Here is a 17,747-nt window from a genome sequence, read left to right on the forward strand (position 1 = left end):
CAGGTAGAGGTTTTACCTCTGAAAAAGTCATCTAGCCCCTAGGGTTAAAGGCAGTATGAGCCATAAAAGTTAAGTGTCAAAAGGAAGTTGAGGAAACTAACAAAAAATTTCCTACCAGGCTGTTTGACAAGGGTTAATATTAACTAATGTTAATATTAACTAATATTAACTAATATGCTTGTAATAATAACTAATATGCTTGTAAAATGCACTGTTGAACTTAAAGAGATCTCAGGGCCTCTCATCTGAAAAAAACTCCACAGTCAAGAAACGGATTAATCATGCTGAAACACAGTATGTGATTGGGATGGGTGTCAGAATTGACAGACACAAAATAGCAGCCATTTCCTACTTTTCTGTCTGGATGACTTGTAAATACTGATATGGTTTGACTTCTTGGTGGTCTATTTTTATCTGAGCAATGTCAAGACTCCTTGCAAAGTTCCTGTACACTGATCACTTCAGAAAAGCAGTCCAATGACAAACAGTGAAAAAAGTTTTATTTGCTCTGTGTCTTGCAACAAGTCAAATGTAATTAATCCACAGTATTTTCCCAAGTATAGTCTGTCAGAAAATATGAACAAAAGCATCTTTTTTCTGCATACACTGTCTTCCAAATGCTAAGAAAAAAATTATTATAACAGATTAAGAACAAACCTACAGCATTCTTTTACTTTAGCTGGTTCTGATACAGAGGCATACTTTTTTATTTGAGCATCAACTCCCAGAGACTTAGCTAATTGTACAGCATTTGTATCATCACTGATTAGCGTCCCAAGAGCCACAAGAAGTCTAAAAATGGCTTCAAGATCTTGAACAACTTCCATAACTGTGCTGATTACTGATAAACATTGAGCTTTTCCCTCAACGTTGTTGACTTTATGTAAACATACAGCGTAGTTCAATGTCAGCGTGGCCAGTGCAATGTGGATGTTCTTATTATTGCCTGATTTAGTTTCTATCGCTTGTGTCATTATTTCATCCCTCTGTTCCATCATGAGCTTCTGGCCTGCATGGCTGACAAAACAATTGCAAAGAGCTCTAAGTGCCAACAGCTGGTTTGCTTGCTTGCCTTTAGGATTTAGAAATTTAAGGAGGAGGATGATAAATTGTACGTGCTCCTTTTCACTGCAGAAGTTTTCATTCACAGTGGGATGCCTGACAGACAATCTAAGAATGTCTAGAGCTGGAAAGACAATATCTAAGAAACAAAACAAAACAAAATGTTAGTATTAATACTGCATTATGTATAAATTTATCAGTGAGTTTCTTTCAGATGCAGAGGTTCTTAGCCCTGCAGGTTTGGGAACAGACAGTAACAGTTTCATGCATACGTAAAGTATAAATTGTTTCACATTCATAAAGACAAATACTGACAAATCCATACTAGTAACGCTTCAATTATCATTAAAAAAATCCATAATCCTTAATTTAGGATTAGCATAGCACTTTGCAGAAAATTTTAATATCTCTTCTAAAATCTCTAATTGATAACACTGAAGGTAAGTACAAGATATGGTAACTAATCCAAAAATGTCTCTGAAAGCTGAAAGTTCAGTAACTGAACACCCCTACACAGACAGCATCTCCCGTTGTCCTCATTCTGTAACTTACAGAACAGTATAGCCACAAAACTCCTCACAGGAAAAGAAAATTAAAAATATGCCCTTAACTGATGAGTTGGAAATCTTATTGGAAATGTAAGCAAACCGAAATGAAAGTCTGTAGTGTCCTTCCTTTGCCAAATTCTAAATATATCTGGCTCCTTGGATCTATTACTGGTATCCAGTGCTCACAACCAAATCAAAGCTGAACCTGCTCAACTACTTACAGAGGTTTTTCCTTCAGATATGCAGAAACTTTAGAATTAATGCTTTGTACAGTACTAAGAGTCTGGAAGGTATGACACTGGCCATCACCAGCTCCTTGTTATGCAAAAGTTTGATTAAGCGATATTATAAAACGAGCATGAATTTTTAGTATTAGAATGTTCTTCCTGTTAGTAAATCTTTAACTGCAATTTTAAGAAAGTGCTTAATTTTGACCATGCTTAAAATATTTGTATATGCAAACAATTGTTTTTTCCAGAATGTGCTGTAGCAACCAATATTAGATTCTTCCAGCATGTCATTTCACTAATGCAATTTTGATCATAAAGCCTAGCATCAGCTACATTTGATTTTTTTTTTTCCCATAATTTATCTCCATAATTTCATCTCTTATTTGGTAACATCTTAGGATGCCAAGTTCACACTCCCTTACTTTATTTCTTGACAAGTCTCACACCTTTGTGAGGATGGCCCTGCTAATGAAATTATCATAACTGATTTTTATATGAAGTTTCTCCTTTATGTTTATTATTGTGACAACAAAACCTGACAACCAATTGCCAAATTTTCCCCTGAAGGTGATCACTGCTGTTAGCACCTTTTAGTTCTCTTCTGTTTTCTACTTAGGCTACCAAGTCTTTGGCACAGACTCAGTGTTACACACAGCATGACAAGACTTTTCGTTCCTGGTGAAGGACTGATGAGATGACACATAAAACAATTGCAGGAGTTTACCTTCTGGCCAGTTAACTGCTCTCCATAAAGTCTGAAGTTGCTGCGCTGTAGGTGTTTCCGTAGAGGTGTTGCATGTTGCAGACAGTAGCTTTTCTAGGATTATCAAGTCATCTTCAGTGAGCTTATGTTCTTCAGCTGCACTGCCATTAAGTTCTTTTAATTTGCCTGTAATACCAATAGAAGAGGCACACCTTTCTGAAAATAGAACTTCACAAACCAAGATCTCAACTGAAATGCTACAAAATCCTGTTATAAACAAATAACAACTATTGCAAATCAGCATTTTTGGAGGGGTCAGATTTTTAAACACTTTTCCCAGTTTGACAATTTCTAATTTTAAGCTTTTAATTATCGGTGATTGCTATTATTAATTCCACTTTAACAGCGCAACACAAAGATTCAGAATTTTTTCAGAAAAAATTCAGAAAATGCCTACATAAAGATAAAAATGCAGAAAAGAGTCATAACAACATTAAAGCTTTCATAATTGACATACAACTTATTTTTGTTCTTCTTTCTTATTAGGTAGTAAAAACAGTATGTGATCACAATTTTTTTTTATTTTTACTTAAATCGTGATCATGTTTTGATTATGACAGGTGATATATTCAAACTTCAGTGTGATTTAAAAATCCAAATATTAGATTAATGTAATGGATCTAGCATTAAGGGTAGTTTTTTAAAAAAAGCTCAGTCAATTAAGTTACTTCAAAAGCATTTAAAAAAACATCCTTGATATTAAAACACTGACCCAGTATCTGTGTAGGGTTGGCCTGGTCAAAGGTGACAGCATCTTTCTTCGGAAAATAAATATTTTCAACTTTAGCCGCAGCTGACTGGTAGGCACCCATTCCTACAGAAAGACAATACAGAGCATTCAAGCGTGTACAAAGGAGTCTGACATAGAAAGATGTCCTAGCAGTAACCCTCTACTTTCTCAGAAAAATACAGCTTGAAAAAAAAATTAATGTCTATGCAAATAGCTGTCATTCCTTACATTATTTTTACACTCAAGGGTTAAAGCTGAAAGCAATACCTTCAAAAACTGTTCCCCCCTCAAGTAAAAATCCACAAGCTGAAATTATTAACAGCCCTTTCTTAATTACGTGAATTAAATATACAGTCACTTAAAGCAATGGCTACTGTAGTTAATACATGAAAATGGCAAGGGTCTTTTTAGAAAAAGGATCCCTTCTGCCCCTGAAGTCTTGTATTTTTCTTATTTTCATATTGAAAGTGTTTACAAATTAGATATGCACATATGACCAACTTATGGCACATGTAATAGTAGCCTAAAATTGTTTTAAAGAGTAATAAAAAGCTTTCATCATCACCTATAATTATTTCTTAAACTGACAGGTCATTTAGTGGCTGATATTGTGTAATGCCCATTAACTATATATCAGTTTCTGTGATAACAAGGTAAGTACTAGGAGATCAATAATCCTCTCAGATTATTATTATACATTTTAAAGCTCGTGTGCATGATTTCTGCACATAAAGGAAGGATCTGTTATCCCTATTTTATGAACGATTTCAGAATATAATCAGCTTCAATCTTCTGTTTTTAGTACAGTATGAATTTGCATCAATGCAGAATTCATATCAGACAAAAAAAAAACCAAAAAACCAAAATATCAAGAATGTCTTTCACTGGCAGATATTGTCTCTTACCCGTAAATGGATCAACCCCACCCAGTGGAGGTCCTGCATTTGATGCTGAACCAGGAACATAGCGACCAGCACCTAACAAAGATGTTAAGTTTTTAAACACCACCACCAGTAAAGAGGTAATGTATACCTGTTTAAAGCAGTTAAGTAAATATATAAATTATATATTTATATTATATATATATAATAATATTTTATATATTTGTATTTATTTGTATTTATTATTAATATCTATTTATAATATATTTATATATATTATATATTTATTATATAAACAAAGTAAATTATACCTGTTAAAAGTAGTTTAGCCACTACTTTTCAAACAAGACTATTAAAAGGGATTATTCTGCACTAAAGGGATTACAAAGTAGTGTTCAACACTTCTTTAAGGATTAAATCCATGCTTGTGTGAGGGTGATGACAGCATTCACGAGCCCACAGCTGGGAGACACTCTCTTGCACTGAAGCCTCAGTGAGGCCTCCATCTGCAGAGACCACAGAGCTGCAAAAGCCAGGGAGGAGGAACAGCTGGACACAGAAAGACTGTCAAGATAGGGAAGACTGAAGACTGAGTTTTTCTAACAGCACAAAGGCTTCTGTTCTACCTGTACATCTGCAACTGCAGAACAGAGAGTGAGTGCCCTGGCACTGGTGAGGACTAACACCCATCAGTGATGTGTTAAGAGTCAGCTGAGACTGCACCTCACGTCTGCAAAAAGAGGAAAGGCAAGCAGCAGTGATGGAATGCAGAGTAACCTCCTGCAGGGTAGAGAGGCACCTGCCTATGCACGTGGCCTGGTAACTTGGGAGATGTGTGTCTGGTGGGGGCAAGGATTTAGGATTCCAGAGATACTGCCAAGCCTTGCCTGGCCTTCAGACTGTTATCCTGCTGCTCATCTACATAGCCTTCAATGGTTTTGCCATGGTATCCTCAAGGGTATCAAGAGTGATTAGAGAGCTCTGAGCACATGGATGAAGAGTGCAGGATGTTTCTTTGATACTCTGAACAAAGCAAAAATGCTTCAATAGAAATGGACTCATCAAGCAGGTCAGCAACCCACTGCATGGCTCATTTTGCAGGTGAGACTTTGGCATTGAGTGATTACAGGAACCTCTCTGAGGAGCAAGAGCTATTAACCAGAGATGGGGTAAGTCTGCCAATGCAGGGCTGGAACTGGGAATGTCTGCAAGGTTGCTAAACTAGTGAGGAGGACTTGACAACAGCTGTACCAGTGAGGATCAGAATCTAAAATACAGGGTGGATGGTATCAATAAAGATCATGTAAAAAATAAGTAAAAATGAGAATAGAAAACTATCTCTATGAATTTACCTAATCTTGTGTGGTTCATTCATGTAAAGTCTGGAAAACAAAAGGTTTAGGTCCTTACCCTTCTACTGCATTGGACAGAGCGACAGACATGAGGCAAACCTGACAGCAGAGGGCTCCCCTCTACTGATCAGATCTCGGTAGGCTTTGCTGTGGCCGAGCCAAACTACTGCCACAAACAGAGAACGGCAAGAAACAGCTATCTGGGGCTAAACATGGAATGAAACAGAACATGACTCAAATGCATATTTTAAGTGCTAGCCAGACAGATGTGAATTTTACATTACCTGTAAATGGGTCTGCTCCAGGTATCGCACTTGATCCGGATGAAGACCCTGGAACATAACGTCCAGCTCCTAGTCAAACAGCGAGAAAAGCAACAACTATTAAACACACCTTGATGTTATTAAAATCCAGAGAGAGGTTACAAAGCTGGTGAAAGGCCTGGAGTGCCTATCCTATGAGGAGCGGCTGGGTTGTTTAGCCTGGAGAACAGCAGGTTCAGGGGACACCTTACCACACTCCAAAACTCCCTGAAAGGAGGATGTAGCCACCTCTTCTCCCACACAACCACCGACAGAAGGAGAGGGCACAGCCTTAAATTGCACTAGGGAAGCTTTAGGTTGCACATGAGAATTTCTTCACAGAAAGGGTAATTAGATGTTGGAATGAGCTGACCAGGGAGACAGTGGAGGTGTTTAAGGGAAAACTGGATGTGGCACTTAGTACCACAGTCTAGCTGACATGGTGGTGTTCAGTCATAGGTCAGACTCGATCTCAGAGGTCTTTTCCAGCTTAATTACTTCTGTGGTAACTGCAGCTTTCAGAGCTACACATAACCTAACAAGTCTGTATTTGCATTTACAGTCCCTTAAAAGAAAAAGATTTAGCTAAATTATTTTATTTTCTTCCTAAATTCATCTTTGTGAAATTAATTGAATTAGTTTGTTTTGTCAATGTCATAAGCAGGGTGTAATTGAGTAACATGGTTCAGCTTATCATTACTCAACTTATTCTAGTTCCATTTCCTGCCTGAAAAAGGTAATTTATGTATTTCACTCAGTTTTGATTAATTCTCTGGTTAAATTTTTGTATTTTTTTAATTGCCTTAACAGCATCTGGCACTTCTTGTATGAAAACTGGACCTTTCACTGGAAAAAAAAGACTAGAGTAAAAAATAAAATTGGCTTGATTAGAATTTTGCTGAAGATTTTTTTATTATTATTTTTTTTTTATTTTTTGGTCCCAGAGCTATCTGTGCCTTTGCCCTCAATCACTTAAGGGTATGAAAGTATACTGTAGAACTGTAGAAGTTGTTCAAGAGCTACAATATTGAAGTCTGCCTGGACAGACAAGTCTATGAGGTTGAACAAGACCAAGTGCTGGGTCCTGCCCTTGGGTCACAACAACCCTGTGCAAAGATACAGGCTGCGGGCAGAGTGGCTGAAAAGCTGCCCAGCAGAAAAGGACCTGGCAGTGCTGATCATGACCTGCCTGACCATGAGCCAAGAGTGTGCCCAGGTGGCTAGGAAGGACAATGGTATCTTGGCTTTTATCTCAGTAGGACCAGGATGGTGATTGTCCCTTTGTACTTGGCCCTGGTGAGGCCACACCTCAAATGCTGAGATCAGTTCTGGGCCCCCAATAACAAGGAACACATTGAGGTGCTGGAGCAAGTCCAGAGAAGGGCAATGGAGTTGGTGAAGGGTCTGAAGCACAAAAGAGAAGCAGCTGAAGGAAATGGGAGTGTTTAAGTTCCTGGAGGAAACTGCAGGTAGACCTTACTGTTCTTTACAACTATTTGAAAGGTATGAAGGTGGGGGTCAGTCTCTTTTCTCAGTAACAAGTGACAGGATGAGCAGAAATGGTCTCAAGCTGTACCAGCAGAGGTTTAGATTAGATATTAGGAAAAAGTTCTACTCTGGCAGGGTGGTCAGGTATTGGAACAGGCTTCCCAGGGAAGTGTCTGAATATCATCCCTGAAGTATCCAAAAAAACTATGTGGATATCTCACCCGAGGATATGATTTAGAAGTGAACATGGAAGCAGTCAGTTAATGGCCGATCTCAATATTCTTAGAGATCTTTTCCAATCTTAATGATTCTATGATGTGAGGTGGATTGAAAACTGAACAACCACAACCAGAGGATGGTGACCAGTGCAACAACACTACTGGAAGCCAGCCATTGATCGTATACCCCAGGGGTCACTACTGCATTCAGCCCCGCTCCACATCTTGGAGCAGGAGGACTGGATCTCCAGTCCATCATACACCTAATGATGGTGTGGAAGATCAGTCAGAGTGCATCTTCAGCAAGTGTGCTGAAGACACAAAACTCGGAGAAGTATCTAATATCACTTAAGTTTAAAATATTTACCTGTAAATGGATCTGAAAATTGATTATTTGTACTCAACAGTGTTTGCCCCTTAGTGTTGTCCATAATAAACTTGGCCACTTGATCCAGAAACATAGGATTTAGATCATTCTTTTGCAGGAAGTTGTATGCAGTCAGCCAAGGATCATCAGTGATGTTATATGGCAGTTTGTAGGAAGGCCCATTTTCATTTACATCAATGGTGAAAACATAGTCATATTCCTTTAAGCAGAATAAAAAATAAACACTTTAGAAGTCTTCCAGCACTTTTTACATAAAGATGTATTAAATGCAGTCTAACCAAGAGACTACCCCAAGACCTAAGCCTAAAAACTTAAAACACTGCAACTTACAGAACATCAGTAATATTCTCCTGAGAGACTGCAAGTAAACATTTGCTGATTTAGGGTAAACACTAAACATTACTTAGCAACAGCCAAAACATCAGTGTGTTATAACACTGTTGCTATACTATATCCAAAACACATACTACTGCACCGGCTGCTAAGAATACAAACTCTATCCCAAACAAAACCATAACAGACTTAAACCTGTATTTTCCAGAATTCTCTGCTCAAGAAGAGCAGAGTAGAACAACATATCATGATAATGTGTGTACAGATATACTAGAAAATGCATCAGGTCACTCTCATGACTCCCTCCAAAGCTATACAGCAATCAGATGACTCAATAAATTTCAGTCTTGAAAGCATATTTTTAATGCTAGCAAATGATTTCTTAATGTTTCTTTAAAATCTGTGAGAGTGAAAGGCAGTATCTTGGAGGCCTTTCTTCTGTGGTGGACCCGAATAAGCTTTCTGTGTATATTTCAGTAAAGGAAACATTTTTCAGCTCATATGTCTTTAGGCCAGCTTACCTGTCTTTAGGTTCAATAGGTACTATAGAGAAGTGTTACAGAAGGCCTGGTACCTAATACTTTAGGTAAGCCTTGCATTATGAATTACGAAGTTCATTTCCTCTGTGAAGGATATTAAAACTAATTTCTCAAGGTATTAACAATAAATACAATAGAACTTGACAATTTCTCTACTGATTTACGTTTCTCCAAAATAATTTGTGTCCACTGGTTTGCTCATTTTACAAAATATGTTTCGTAAGCAATAAAGTAAACTGTACTTACTTATATTTCTACCTCTGAGATGTCTAAATTGTATTTTATCCGAATATCTGAAAATTATATTTTCTGAACTATATTTTATCAGATAAAATTATATTTTATCGGATATTTTGTACTAAAAGTCCAGTAACTTAGGAAAGAATGAAACAAATTAAAGTTTGTATATACCTTTCCTTCAAATAAAACTTTTCCAGATGTTTGTTGTGTAGCTCCAGAAGAACCAACAACATCACCAATCTTTATCCATCTTCCCTCGCTAACACTCCATTGATATGCTTCTACTTTCCCATTATCTTTAATAAGCCGCGTCTGTCCATCTCTTGTTCCTGTAGGTAGGAGTTCAAACAATTTCAAGGACATGATTTACTTTGAGACAGAAAAATATTCAAATGGTGCTCAGCATTAAAAGTTAAAAAATAGTTCAAAAACAGTTGAAGTAAGGGCACAGGAATTAAGAAGATACATGCCATGGTTTAACCCCAGGTGGCAACTAAGTACCACATTCACTGGACTCCTGTCTGGGATGCAGGAAACAATCAGATGAATAGAAGCAAAAAATCTGGGGATTGAGATACACTTAAAAAGGCAAATCAAAAACCACATGTACAAGGAAAGCAAAACAAGGAATTCATACACCACTTCCCATGGGCAGGAAGGTGTTCAGCTTAGTCTGTATGTTGAGCATAATGCTAAATGGTATAGGCTATCCCTTGGGTCAGCTGTGCTTGGCTGTCCCAGCTATGTCCCCTCCCAGCTCCTTGCACAACCCCAGCCTTCTCACTGGTGGGGTGGGTGAGAAGCAGCAAAGCCTTGGTTCCGTGTCAGCCCTGCTCAGCAATAACAAAAACATCCCTGTGTGATCAACCCTGTTTCCAGGACAAATCCAGAACACGGCCCCATAACAGCTACTGCGGAGAAAATCAACCCTATCCCAGCAAAAAACAGATAAAATACTACATCTCACAAAAAGAATAGCAGCAATCTTAATGAGCGTTTTACAGCAATCTTAATTACCATTTATGGTAATGGTATCTGTCAGCAGATTTAGTGATATACTTAGGTCAAGTACTTCAAAAGTTTTTTATCTTCTCAGTGAGATGTCAATTAAGAAAGGATATTCTCCCATACTCTAACAAGATGTAAAATTTTGTACGGATGTAAGATCTGTGTCACTTCCTGATCATAGCCAAGGGCTGAAGTCACTGGTTACTTCATCTTGGGAAAAAGCATTTTGTCTGTTTAAGAATAATGTTTACTACTGCTTCTACTGCATTCTCAAGAACTTCTCAAGTACCTACCAAGTGTGAACTGAGCCCATCAAGACTATCTTTCAAGCCAAAAGCTAAAGCAGAAAATTTACATCTACTTTTTATTAGGAAGAAAACTGCACATTCAGTACTCCTTTTAAATATCTGTTTCACATACTGTTGGTACAGCTGGCAGAACAGATAGAAAACATCTGAAACACGCTGTAGCATTAATTCCACCTTTTTCTAAATTATAGGAGAATAAAAACCCCCAAAAACCAAAAGACCTTGAGTCCTGTTTCCAAAAGAATCACTGAAAGGATAGTAGAGCAAAATTAAGCCATTTCCTTCAGTAACCCTATTGAAAGGGATTAAGCCCTTAAATTTGGAAACCATGAGAATTTTCAATACCTCAAACCAAGATTTGGAGACACCTCTAATGTGACAGAACTACAATAATTTACCAGGATCCTTAAGGTGGTCTCTTCCAGGAAGGTCATCAGCATTGATATCTCCTAAATCACCAGTTTTAGGGTCAATGGATGCTTGGGCAAGCTCATTTTCAAAAGCTTGAATCTCCTCAGCACTTGCTGTACGTTCCAAGGATTCTGTAAACACCCTTATAATTCCATCACTGAAAGGAGAGAAAACATTCAAACAGAAATACTATTTTAAATATCACAATGACTGCATAAATTCTAATGGTGATTTCTATGTCACAAGAAATGATAACTATTTTCTAACTACCCCTCCCAATTATTGTTATGAAAGGAATTCACCCTTATACTAAAACCACATAGAGAAGGAATCAAGCAGGTAACCCTGTCTTCAGTATAATTTTAAAATCAAGATACAATATGCCTGTCAAAAGGGTTCTTTATACTGTGCTTGCTAAATTTATTCTCAAGTCTATTCATGATTTAACACATTTCCAAAGAACTCACTCTACCTCTGTGAATTACATAAAAAAAATTACTCTTTGGATGAAGTGTAGCACATGACTAAATTTACACACACACACACTTTGATGGCCGTATTTTTTAATATAAATGAAACTGACATCCAAAGTGATGCTGGCAATTTCTTCAAGGATTGTCAGATTTGGATCTACAAATATATTGAAAATCAAACTTCGATACCTTGCACCAACTACGATGTCACCATTGTCTAATACACAGCAGCACCATACAGACTGAGCTGGGAGTCTGATTGTTTGAGCACATTCCCCTTTTTTCCAAATTCTAAGAGATCTATCCTCTCCGGTAGTTACAAAATCTGAAAATAAAAGGATAAAAATACTTTTGAAGTAAATTTTTAGCATACTAAGATACTAGATGCCATTCTGAAACTGGGTATCTCACAGTAAAGGAATCTTTCTGCAATTTAGTACTTCTTTCAATTACAAGTAGAGAGCAAAAAGAAAACCACTGTTCACTTGTCTTCTCAAAACATCCAAAGCGTATAAATTGCAGATTAAGCAGCAAGACAGTGAATGAAACTGTGCCCAAGACAAAAAGTCCCTTCAAGGGCTTAAACAATTTTGTAATCATAGTTTTGTCTTGTACTATACTTGCATAGGTTCACATTTGTTTCAAATTAAGTTTTGGAAGGTAGGCCTGATTTATCAGAAAACATGTATAAAGCACTTTCAAAAGTCTACAAACTCAGTGAGGAATTTTAAGGCACAGGAGGTCAACAATATATGCATCAACTCGTATATGTGCACTTTACTTGTTGAACAAATGTGCAAGTGTCCCATACACCACACGAAGGTCACTGACTTAGAATTTCTTCTGCAACTGGCTCAACAGTTAGTTCTGAACCTCTAAATCTCTAACTTTGTAAACAAATGTTATTAAGCCTCAAACATAAAATTCTTAACCTAAACTACATATAAAGAACGTTGTGGAAGTATCTAAATTTACATTATCTCAAACTGGCATGCCACACATTACTATTTTACTAATCTGCAACAACACTGAAATACAGGTGGCAGGTAAGACAATAGTTTTGCCTACCACTGCACCTAAGTTTTACTTAAACTTTCAACTAGCCCTAACCCAGGACCTTTTATCCCACATACTGCCAGAGCAGTTTTGACAGCAGTGCAATTTGGAATCAATAACAATGTCCTTTTTAATATATTTATACTAGGTATAAGAAAAAAATTTAATGCTATCCGTGCTCTTTAGTTGTGGCAGTGCCATGGAACATCTGAATATGCACCCTGCCATTTCATTTTGAAGAATGATCTGTAACAGGAAGGAATCCTACCTTTACATCGAGGAAAGACAGAGATGCTGTATATGTAATTTGTATGTCCATAATACACCTGCAGACATTCACCAGAGATCTGCCATCTTCGAACACTAGCATCATTAGCACAGGAAAGGAACTCCATTTCACTGAGAATAGCTAAACCTCTCACACAATCTTCATGTCCTTTACAAAAGGAAGAGAAAATTTTAATGCAGTTATTGTTTCCATTAGCAGCAGTATACCACATCTATATAGCTCATATCTAAATCCAGGCAACAAATATTTCCAGGAGCTGTCACCAAAAAAAATCAATTGCTCACAACTCTCTGAAAAAAAATCATGTTTTTTTAAAAGTAGTGTGGCTTCTGGGCATACAACTACCCCATGACTTAAAAAATCTTGCCTAAATATTGTTCAGTTTATCCATGCTTTTTTAAGATTTTAATGTTTATTCTCTTCTGACAGATCACACCAATGAAATTATCAACCACAACAACATTTACCAGTGAATGTTCTTTCACATCTGCCTGCCTTCCACAGTTTTATAGTTTTGTCAGCTGAACCAGTCAACATTAATCCCTGTTCAGGAAGTATCTTCACTGCCCATATTGCAGCTGTGTGACCCTGCAAAAAACCCAACATCGTTAACACTTACCAAATCAAATTCAGAGTACTTATTTCATATCCATGTAAAGGAACTTCATACCTGTAATGTCATCATACATCTGTCATTCAACCAGACTTTTGCTGTTGTATCCCATGATCCACTTAATAACGTGCCAAATTTCCCAGATGAAAGGCTGCAAACTGGAATGAACATTCAAGTCAGAACTGACAAGTATCCTGCACTGCCACAAATCTTATGCCAGCAATTTCAAGAGATTCATTTAAGAGGATTTATTTGGTATTAGTAGCACATTTAGAGTTGAGGAGTCTAGAGAAGAATTAAGTGAACTGTAGTTGTATTGCAACCTAGAAAGAAGCTGCTTAAAACTCTCTTAATTTTAGGTTAAAAAAAATGAAATATTTTTGCCACTCATATTTTTAAATTTCTCTTAGTCACAGATCTCTTCTCTCAGACTAGATATAATAACAAGTTAAGATAACTAGTCAAGACACACAATGCAAATCTGTGGTTTTTAAGATTAAGAAAAGTTTTGTCTACAGGTATTAATTTATGTCTTCAACAAGTTATTTCATATGATAAATACTTAGCTCATCTTCTTGGAAGGCAAAATACTGCCACCAAAAAACTGTGGTGATATTCAAAGATTTAGTAAAAAGTTAATCTGCAAACGTTCCAGTAACAGAGTAAAAAAGCTCTGTATCTAAAGCACCAATTAATATTAAATACCCATCCAAGTAGCAAAATGGGTAGAGGAAGTTTATTTAGGAAACTGACTTTTTCTACTTGTATCACCTTTGACAAAAAAAATAAGTTTAATACATGAAGAACTACCTGCTTCTTAAAAGAGCAATTCTTGTCAAAAGATTAATCATTCTGTGAATTTCTGGGAATTCAGAAACAGAAAAAGTTCAAACATTCATCAGGATAAACCTCGAAGTCCTTGCAAGGAATGGCCACTGCATGAATTAAGATTAGAAAATCCTATTTGCAGAGGCCATAATTAAACAGTTTGCTATACTGTATCCCAAATAAATCAAAATAGATTTTTATAAATTAGATTTAGTTTCTTCTCTAATAAATCACATTAACTTCTGTGTAAAAAACTACAAAGTACAATTTCTACGTACCTGTGTTTTTATGACCCTTAAGGACATAAAGAGGAGCTGGGTTGTCAACTGTGAAAATGCAAATATTATGATCATTGCCACCAGTTGCAATCAGCCCACGAGGATAGAGGTCACTTGGAGGTATGATGCACACACAAGATACAAAATTTGAGTGGCCACTCATACAGTGCATCTCAGTAAAACCCCTGTTAAGACTTAAACATAGGTGATAGTCAGTTTAGAATTGTGACAGAAACAGTACTTTGTTTGAGTAAATTACAGTACTTGAACTAACAACTACACTTGCTTTGTGCTGAATAAATACTATGTCTGGCCTAGAAAGAAAAAAAAAATTAAGACAAAAATTACATCCCAGAATGCCTCTCCAGTACACAATACTAAAGCTTTCCACTTATTTTTCAGTGCAATGATACGCCTGGAAGGGTGTTTGTTTCTTCTTGCTCATTTTCACACACTATGCCAAATTTGATTAGAAACAGTTACAGTTTGTCTTTATGGCATCTTCTTCTGTCTGAAAACTCAAATATATATGCTAAAGTAAGAGAACATAAATGAAGTTTACTGCCTGCCAAATGTATTCACTGTCTCTTCATTAGAAGCACTACAGAGGAATAACAGTTATACAGATCATAACTGACTTGAGCAGTACCCTTATTTCCTCACCCTGAGCCAACCTCAATAGTTACAGCACTAACTGGAAAAAGCTACTTACTCCCATAGAATAAAAATACAGATTGTGGTGCCATGTGCTTGTTTTGTTTTCCTGCGCTTGTTTCCCCCATCCTCAAAAACATAACCTATCATAGATTATCATACTGTTATCCTTAATACCCCAATGCTTGGCAAGCTTGAAATATGTAAGGAAATCATGATACTCTTCTAAATTCTGAAACATCTTCTCCCCTTAAGGCACGTAAAACAAATGAAGGTAACATCTCTTTTTGGAAAAGCTAAACCAAAACAGTATAAAGCAGTGTGATCACTCACTGAACCCTGACTACTGTAGTCTCCAATCCTTCAAAGCAGAGAAGAACAATCAATATCAACATTCTAAGTAGATACAAGTATGTCTTCTCATGTCTTCTTCCTCACAGAGTTCTCAAAAACTACAGGTTAGAGAATTCCTTTCCTGCTGCAAATTTCTGTGCAATTTAGCAAGTTCTTTCTCTTGTGATGACAGACTTAATAAGACTAACTTAATAAAATTAGTTTTTCTTCACCTCAGATGCAGAGCTCCAGAGATCAATATGGAAGCACATGGAAGCATTCAGAAAATTTGAAAATTATTTCTATTTCACATTAAAGCAACGGGAAGAATATTCATGCCTGGTAACTTCAGAACAGAGATCACAATGTAAAACTAGTGCAGGGACAAGGTGTATCTTGTAGCTTCCAGCAATACCCCACACCTCTTATACACATTGCTTAGCAGTACTGCTTCTGGTCAAGGTAATATGCAGAAAAATTCACTTTGTGAACTCAACTACACAAATTCAGTAGGAGACTAACCTGTGCAACTTGAATATCAGAAAAATTAATGTTGCTGTGTTTTTTCCATTTTCAATGTCTTTGCATATCTAATTTTCTGTACAGTCTTTTTGTTCACATTCCATTTTATGTTTAAAGAAGCTTGCTTAGCAAGGGTGAGAAAGGATAGGGTTTTTTTTAAACATTCAAAGCACACTGCCTTACTGTCAAAATCACAGCACTGTTACTCAGCAGGATTACTTTGGTACTGAATACCACCTGGCGGAAACAATTTTATTAATACCACCTAGGAAAAAAGATACCTAGAAAACTATTGACATTGTTACCAGTTCCAAAACACACTACAAAATCGATGTACAGCAAACTGCTTAAAAACATACATCCTTCCCCAAAAGCAGGCATGCAAAGTTGGGCCTTCTCGGCCTGAGAAAACTGCACGTAGATATCGTAGCAACCTTCCAGTGGCTTAAGGGGCCTAATACAAGGAAATTGGAGAGAGACTCTTCCTCATGACTGCAGTGATAGGGCAAGACGTAAGGGGCATAAATTGAAAAAGGGAAAACTTAGGCTACATATTGGGAAGAAAGTTTTCACTGTGAGGGTGATAAGGCAGTGAAACACGTTGCCAAGAGGTTGTGGATAGCCCATTCTCGGAAGTGCTCAAGGCCAGGATGGATAGAAGCAAACTGCTCTGGTGAAAGGTGTCCCTGCCCGTGGTTGAGGAACCAGGTCTACATGATATTGAAGACCCCTTCTAAACCATCGACGTGATTCTATATAAGTGACAATGCCAATCACGAACGCCTGCGAATAGGCTCTCACGGCCCGCCACCTCCCTGGGCCCCGCCGATTCGGCCGTCAGCCCCTGAGAGCTTGGCTACAGAGACGAGCCCAGCGGGGCATGGGCGGAGCCCCTACGGCGGCACGTCCATGCCCTCCCTCCTGCGGAGCACCGCCTGGAGCGCCCGGCCCGGCCCGGCCACCGCCGCGGCCCAGCACTCACCCGTCAGGGGCCCAGAGCCGCGCGGTTCTGTCCCGCGAGACGGACACGAAGCCTCCATCCGGAAAGAGGCCACGGGTGAGGCCCCGCACGTCCTGCCCGTGCCCCAGCAGGGAGCAGCGCAGCCGGAACGTACTGCCCTCACCCGCCATGGCGGCAGCGCCGGCCTGACACAGCACGGGACGCGCCGCGCCGGAAGCCGTGCAGGAAATGCCGTCATAGGGCGCGCCGCCAGACCAACGCGAGACCTCTTATCCCGGCAGTCATCGCGCGCCACGCAGGCTGTGGTGCCATCGCTCTTTTCTCGTGAGGCCCTCTGGGAGTCGTAGTCTTCGGGAAGCACGGCAGGCTGGAGCGAGACTTGTGGCCATCGCGATACTCGGTGCGGGGTGTTGCTGCGATACGGCGGCACTGCCCGCGGGCTGATGGCTGCTGAGGGGCGCGGTGAGGGGACAGGGCCCTCCGGACGGTCGGGGCTCTGCGCTGCTGTGCGGCTGGGATGGGCTCTCTCGGGGGTGGCAAAAGTTGCCGGGCTTTGTCAGGGATAGCGCAGTTTGGGATCGCCGTAGTGACGGGTGACGGTTTACAGACCGTTCGTAGATAACCCGAATGAGTATTTGCAGCAGGTACTCGCTTCGAGTTTGTTTCATTAAAGATTTGCATTCAGATACTGAAACAATAAATGCCACAAGAATAAGCTGAGGGCTCACTAAGCACTGAAAAGAGACTGCTGCCTCAGTTTACTCATCGGGGTTACATGGTCCTTCCTGAGCCCTGCCGCTGTCTTGTACCATCCAGTAATTAGGTACTTTGCAGATCAATAAAAAAAAACCAAAAACAGCCCCCCTCAACATTCTAATAGGAGTTATGCTTTAAAGACTCGGTTTCTCACAGTCCTAAGGACCTTACGCAAATCAAAGG

The 17,747-nt window shown here is 38.6% G+C and overlaps 2 protein-coding genes and 2 long non-coding RNA genes across 9 annotated transcripts in view; 2 read left to right on the plus strand and 2 right to left on the minus strand.

Annotated features, from left to right (window-relative positions):
- Nucleotides 1-483: 483 nt before the first annotated feature.
- On the minus strand, nt 484-17,047 carry PLAA (phospholipase A2 activating protein). Of its 3 annotated transcripts, none has more exons than XM_023944438.2 (14): nt 16,830-17,047; nt 14,339-14,532; nt 13,290-13,390; nt 13,087-13,207; nt 12,599-12,766; nt 11,464-11,599; nt 10,789-10,958; nt 9,246-9,403; nt 7,942-8,161; nt 5,851-5,919; nt 4,239-4,310; nt 3,316-3,417; nt 2,565-2,729; nt 484-1,201 (listed from the first exon to the last, which is right to left on the minus strand). In XM_023944438.2, the coding sequence occupies exons 1-14, from the start codon at nt 16,976-16,978 to the stop codon at nt 636-638; spliced, it is 2,391 nt and encodes a 796-aa protein (XP_023800206.1). In that variant the 5' UTR covers nt 16,979-17,047; the 3' UTR covers nt 484-635. The 3 variants fall into 3 exon arrangements, with proteins under 3 accessions (XP_023800206.1, XP_086725321.1, XP_086725322.1); XM_086869195.1 differs by having other exon boundaries at nt 15,848-16,831; XM_086869196.1 differs by lacking the exon at nt 16,830-17,047 and adding an exon at nt 16,207-16,827.
- Nucleotides 4,225-8,188, plus strand: LOC147648297 (uncharacterized). Its single transcript, XR_015281000.1, has 2 exons — nt 4,225-4,354; nt 4,626-8,188. It is a non-coding gene; the product is annotated as an uncharacterized LOC147648297 (long non-coding RNA).
- On the minus strand, nt 4,526-5,772 carry LOC147648298 (uncharacterized). The gene is made up of 3 exons (XR_015280999.1): nt 5,625-5,772; nt 4,841-4,944; nt 4,526-4,763 (listed from the first exon to the last, which is right to left on the minus strand). It is a non-coding gene; the product is annotated as an uncharacterized LOC147648298 (long non-coding RNA).
- IFT74 (intraflagellar transport 74) overlaps nt 16,919-17,747 on the plus strand; it is a 36,886-nt gene continuing 36,057 nt past the window's right edge. The window contains exon 1 of one of the 4 annotated variants that reach the window (XM_086869197.1): nt 16,919-17,208. The gene's annotated coding sequence lies outside the window, so the exon portion shown is untranslated. Of the gene's footprint in view, nt 17,632-17,747 lie in introns of all 4 variants that reach the window. The other 3 variants (XM_023944443.2, XM_086869199.1, XM_086869198.1) reach the window with 3 other exon arrangements.

Source organism: Cyanistes caeruleus, chromosome Z (genome assembly GCF_971803275.1).
Source record: "Cyanistes caeruleus chromosome Z, bCyaCae1.hap1.1, whole genome shotgun sequence".
NCBI lineage: Eukaryota > Metazoa > Chordata > Aves > Passeriformes > Paridae > Cyanistes > Cyanistes caeruleus.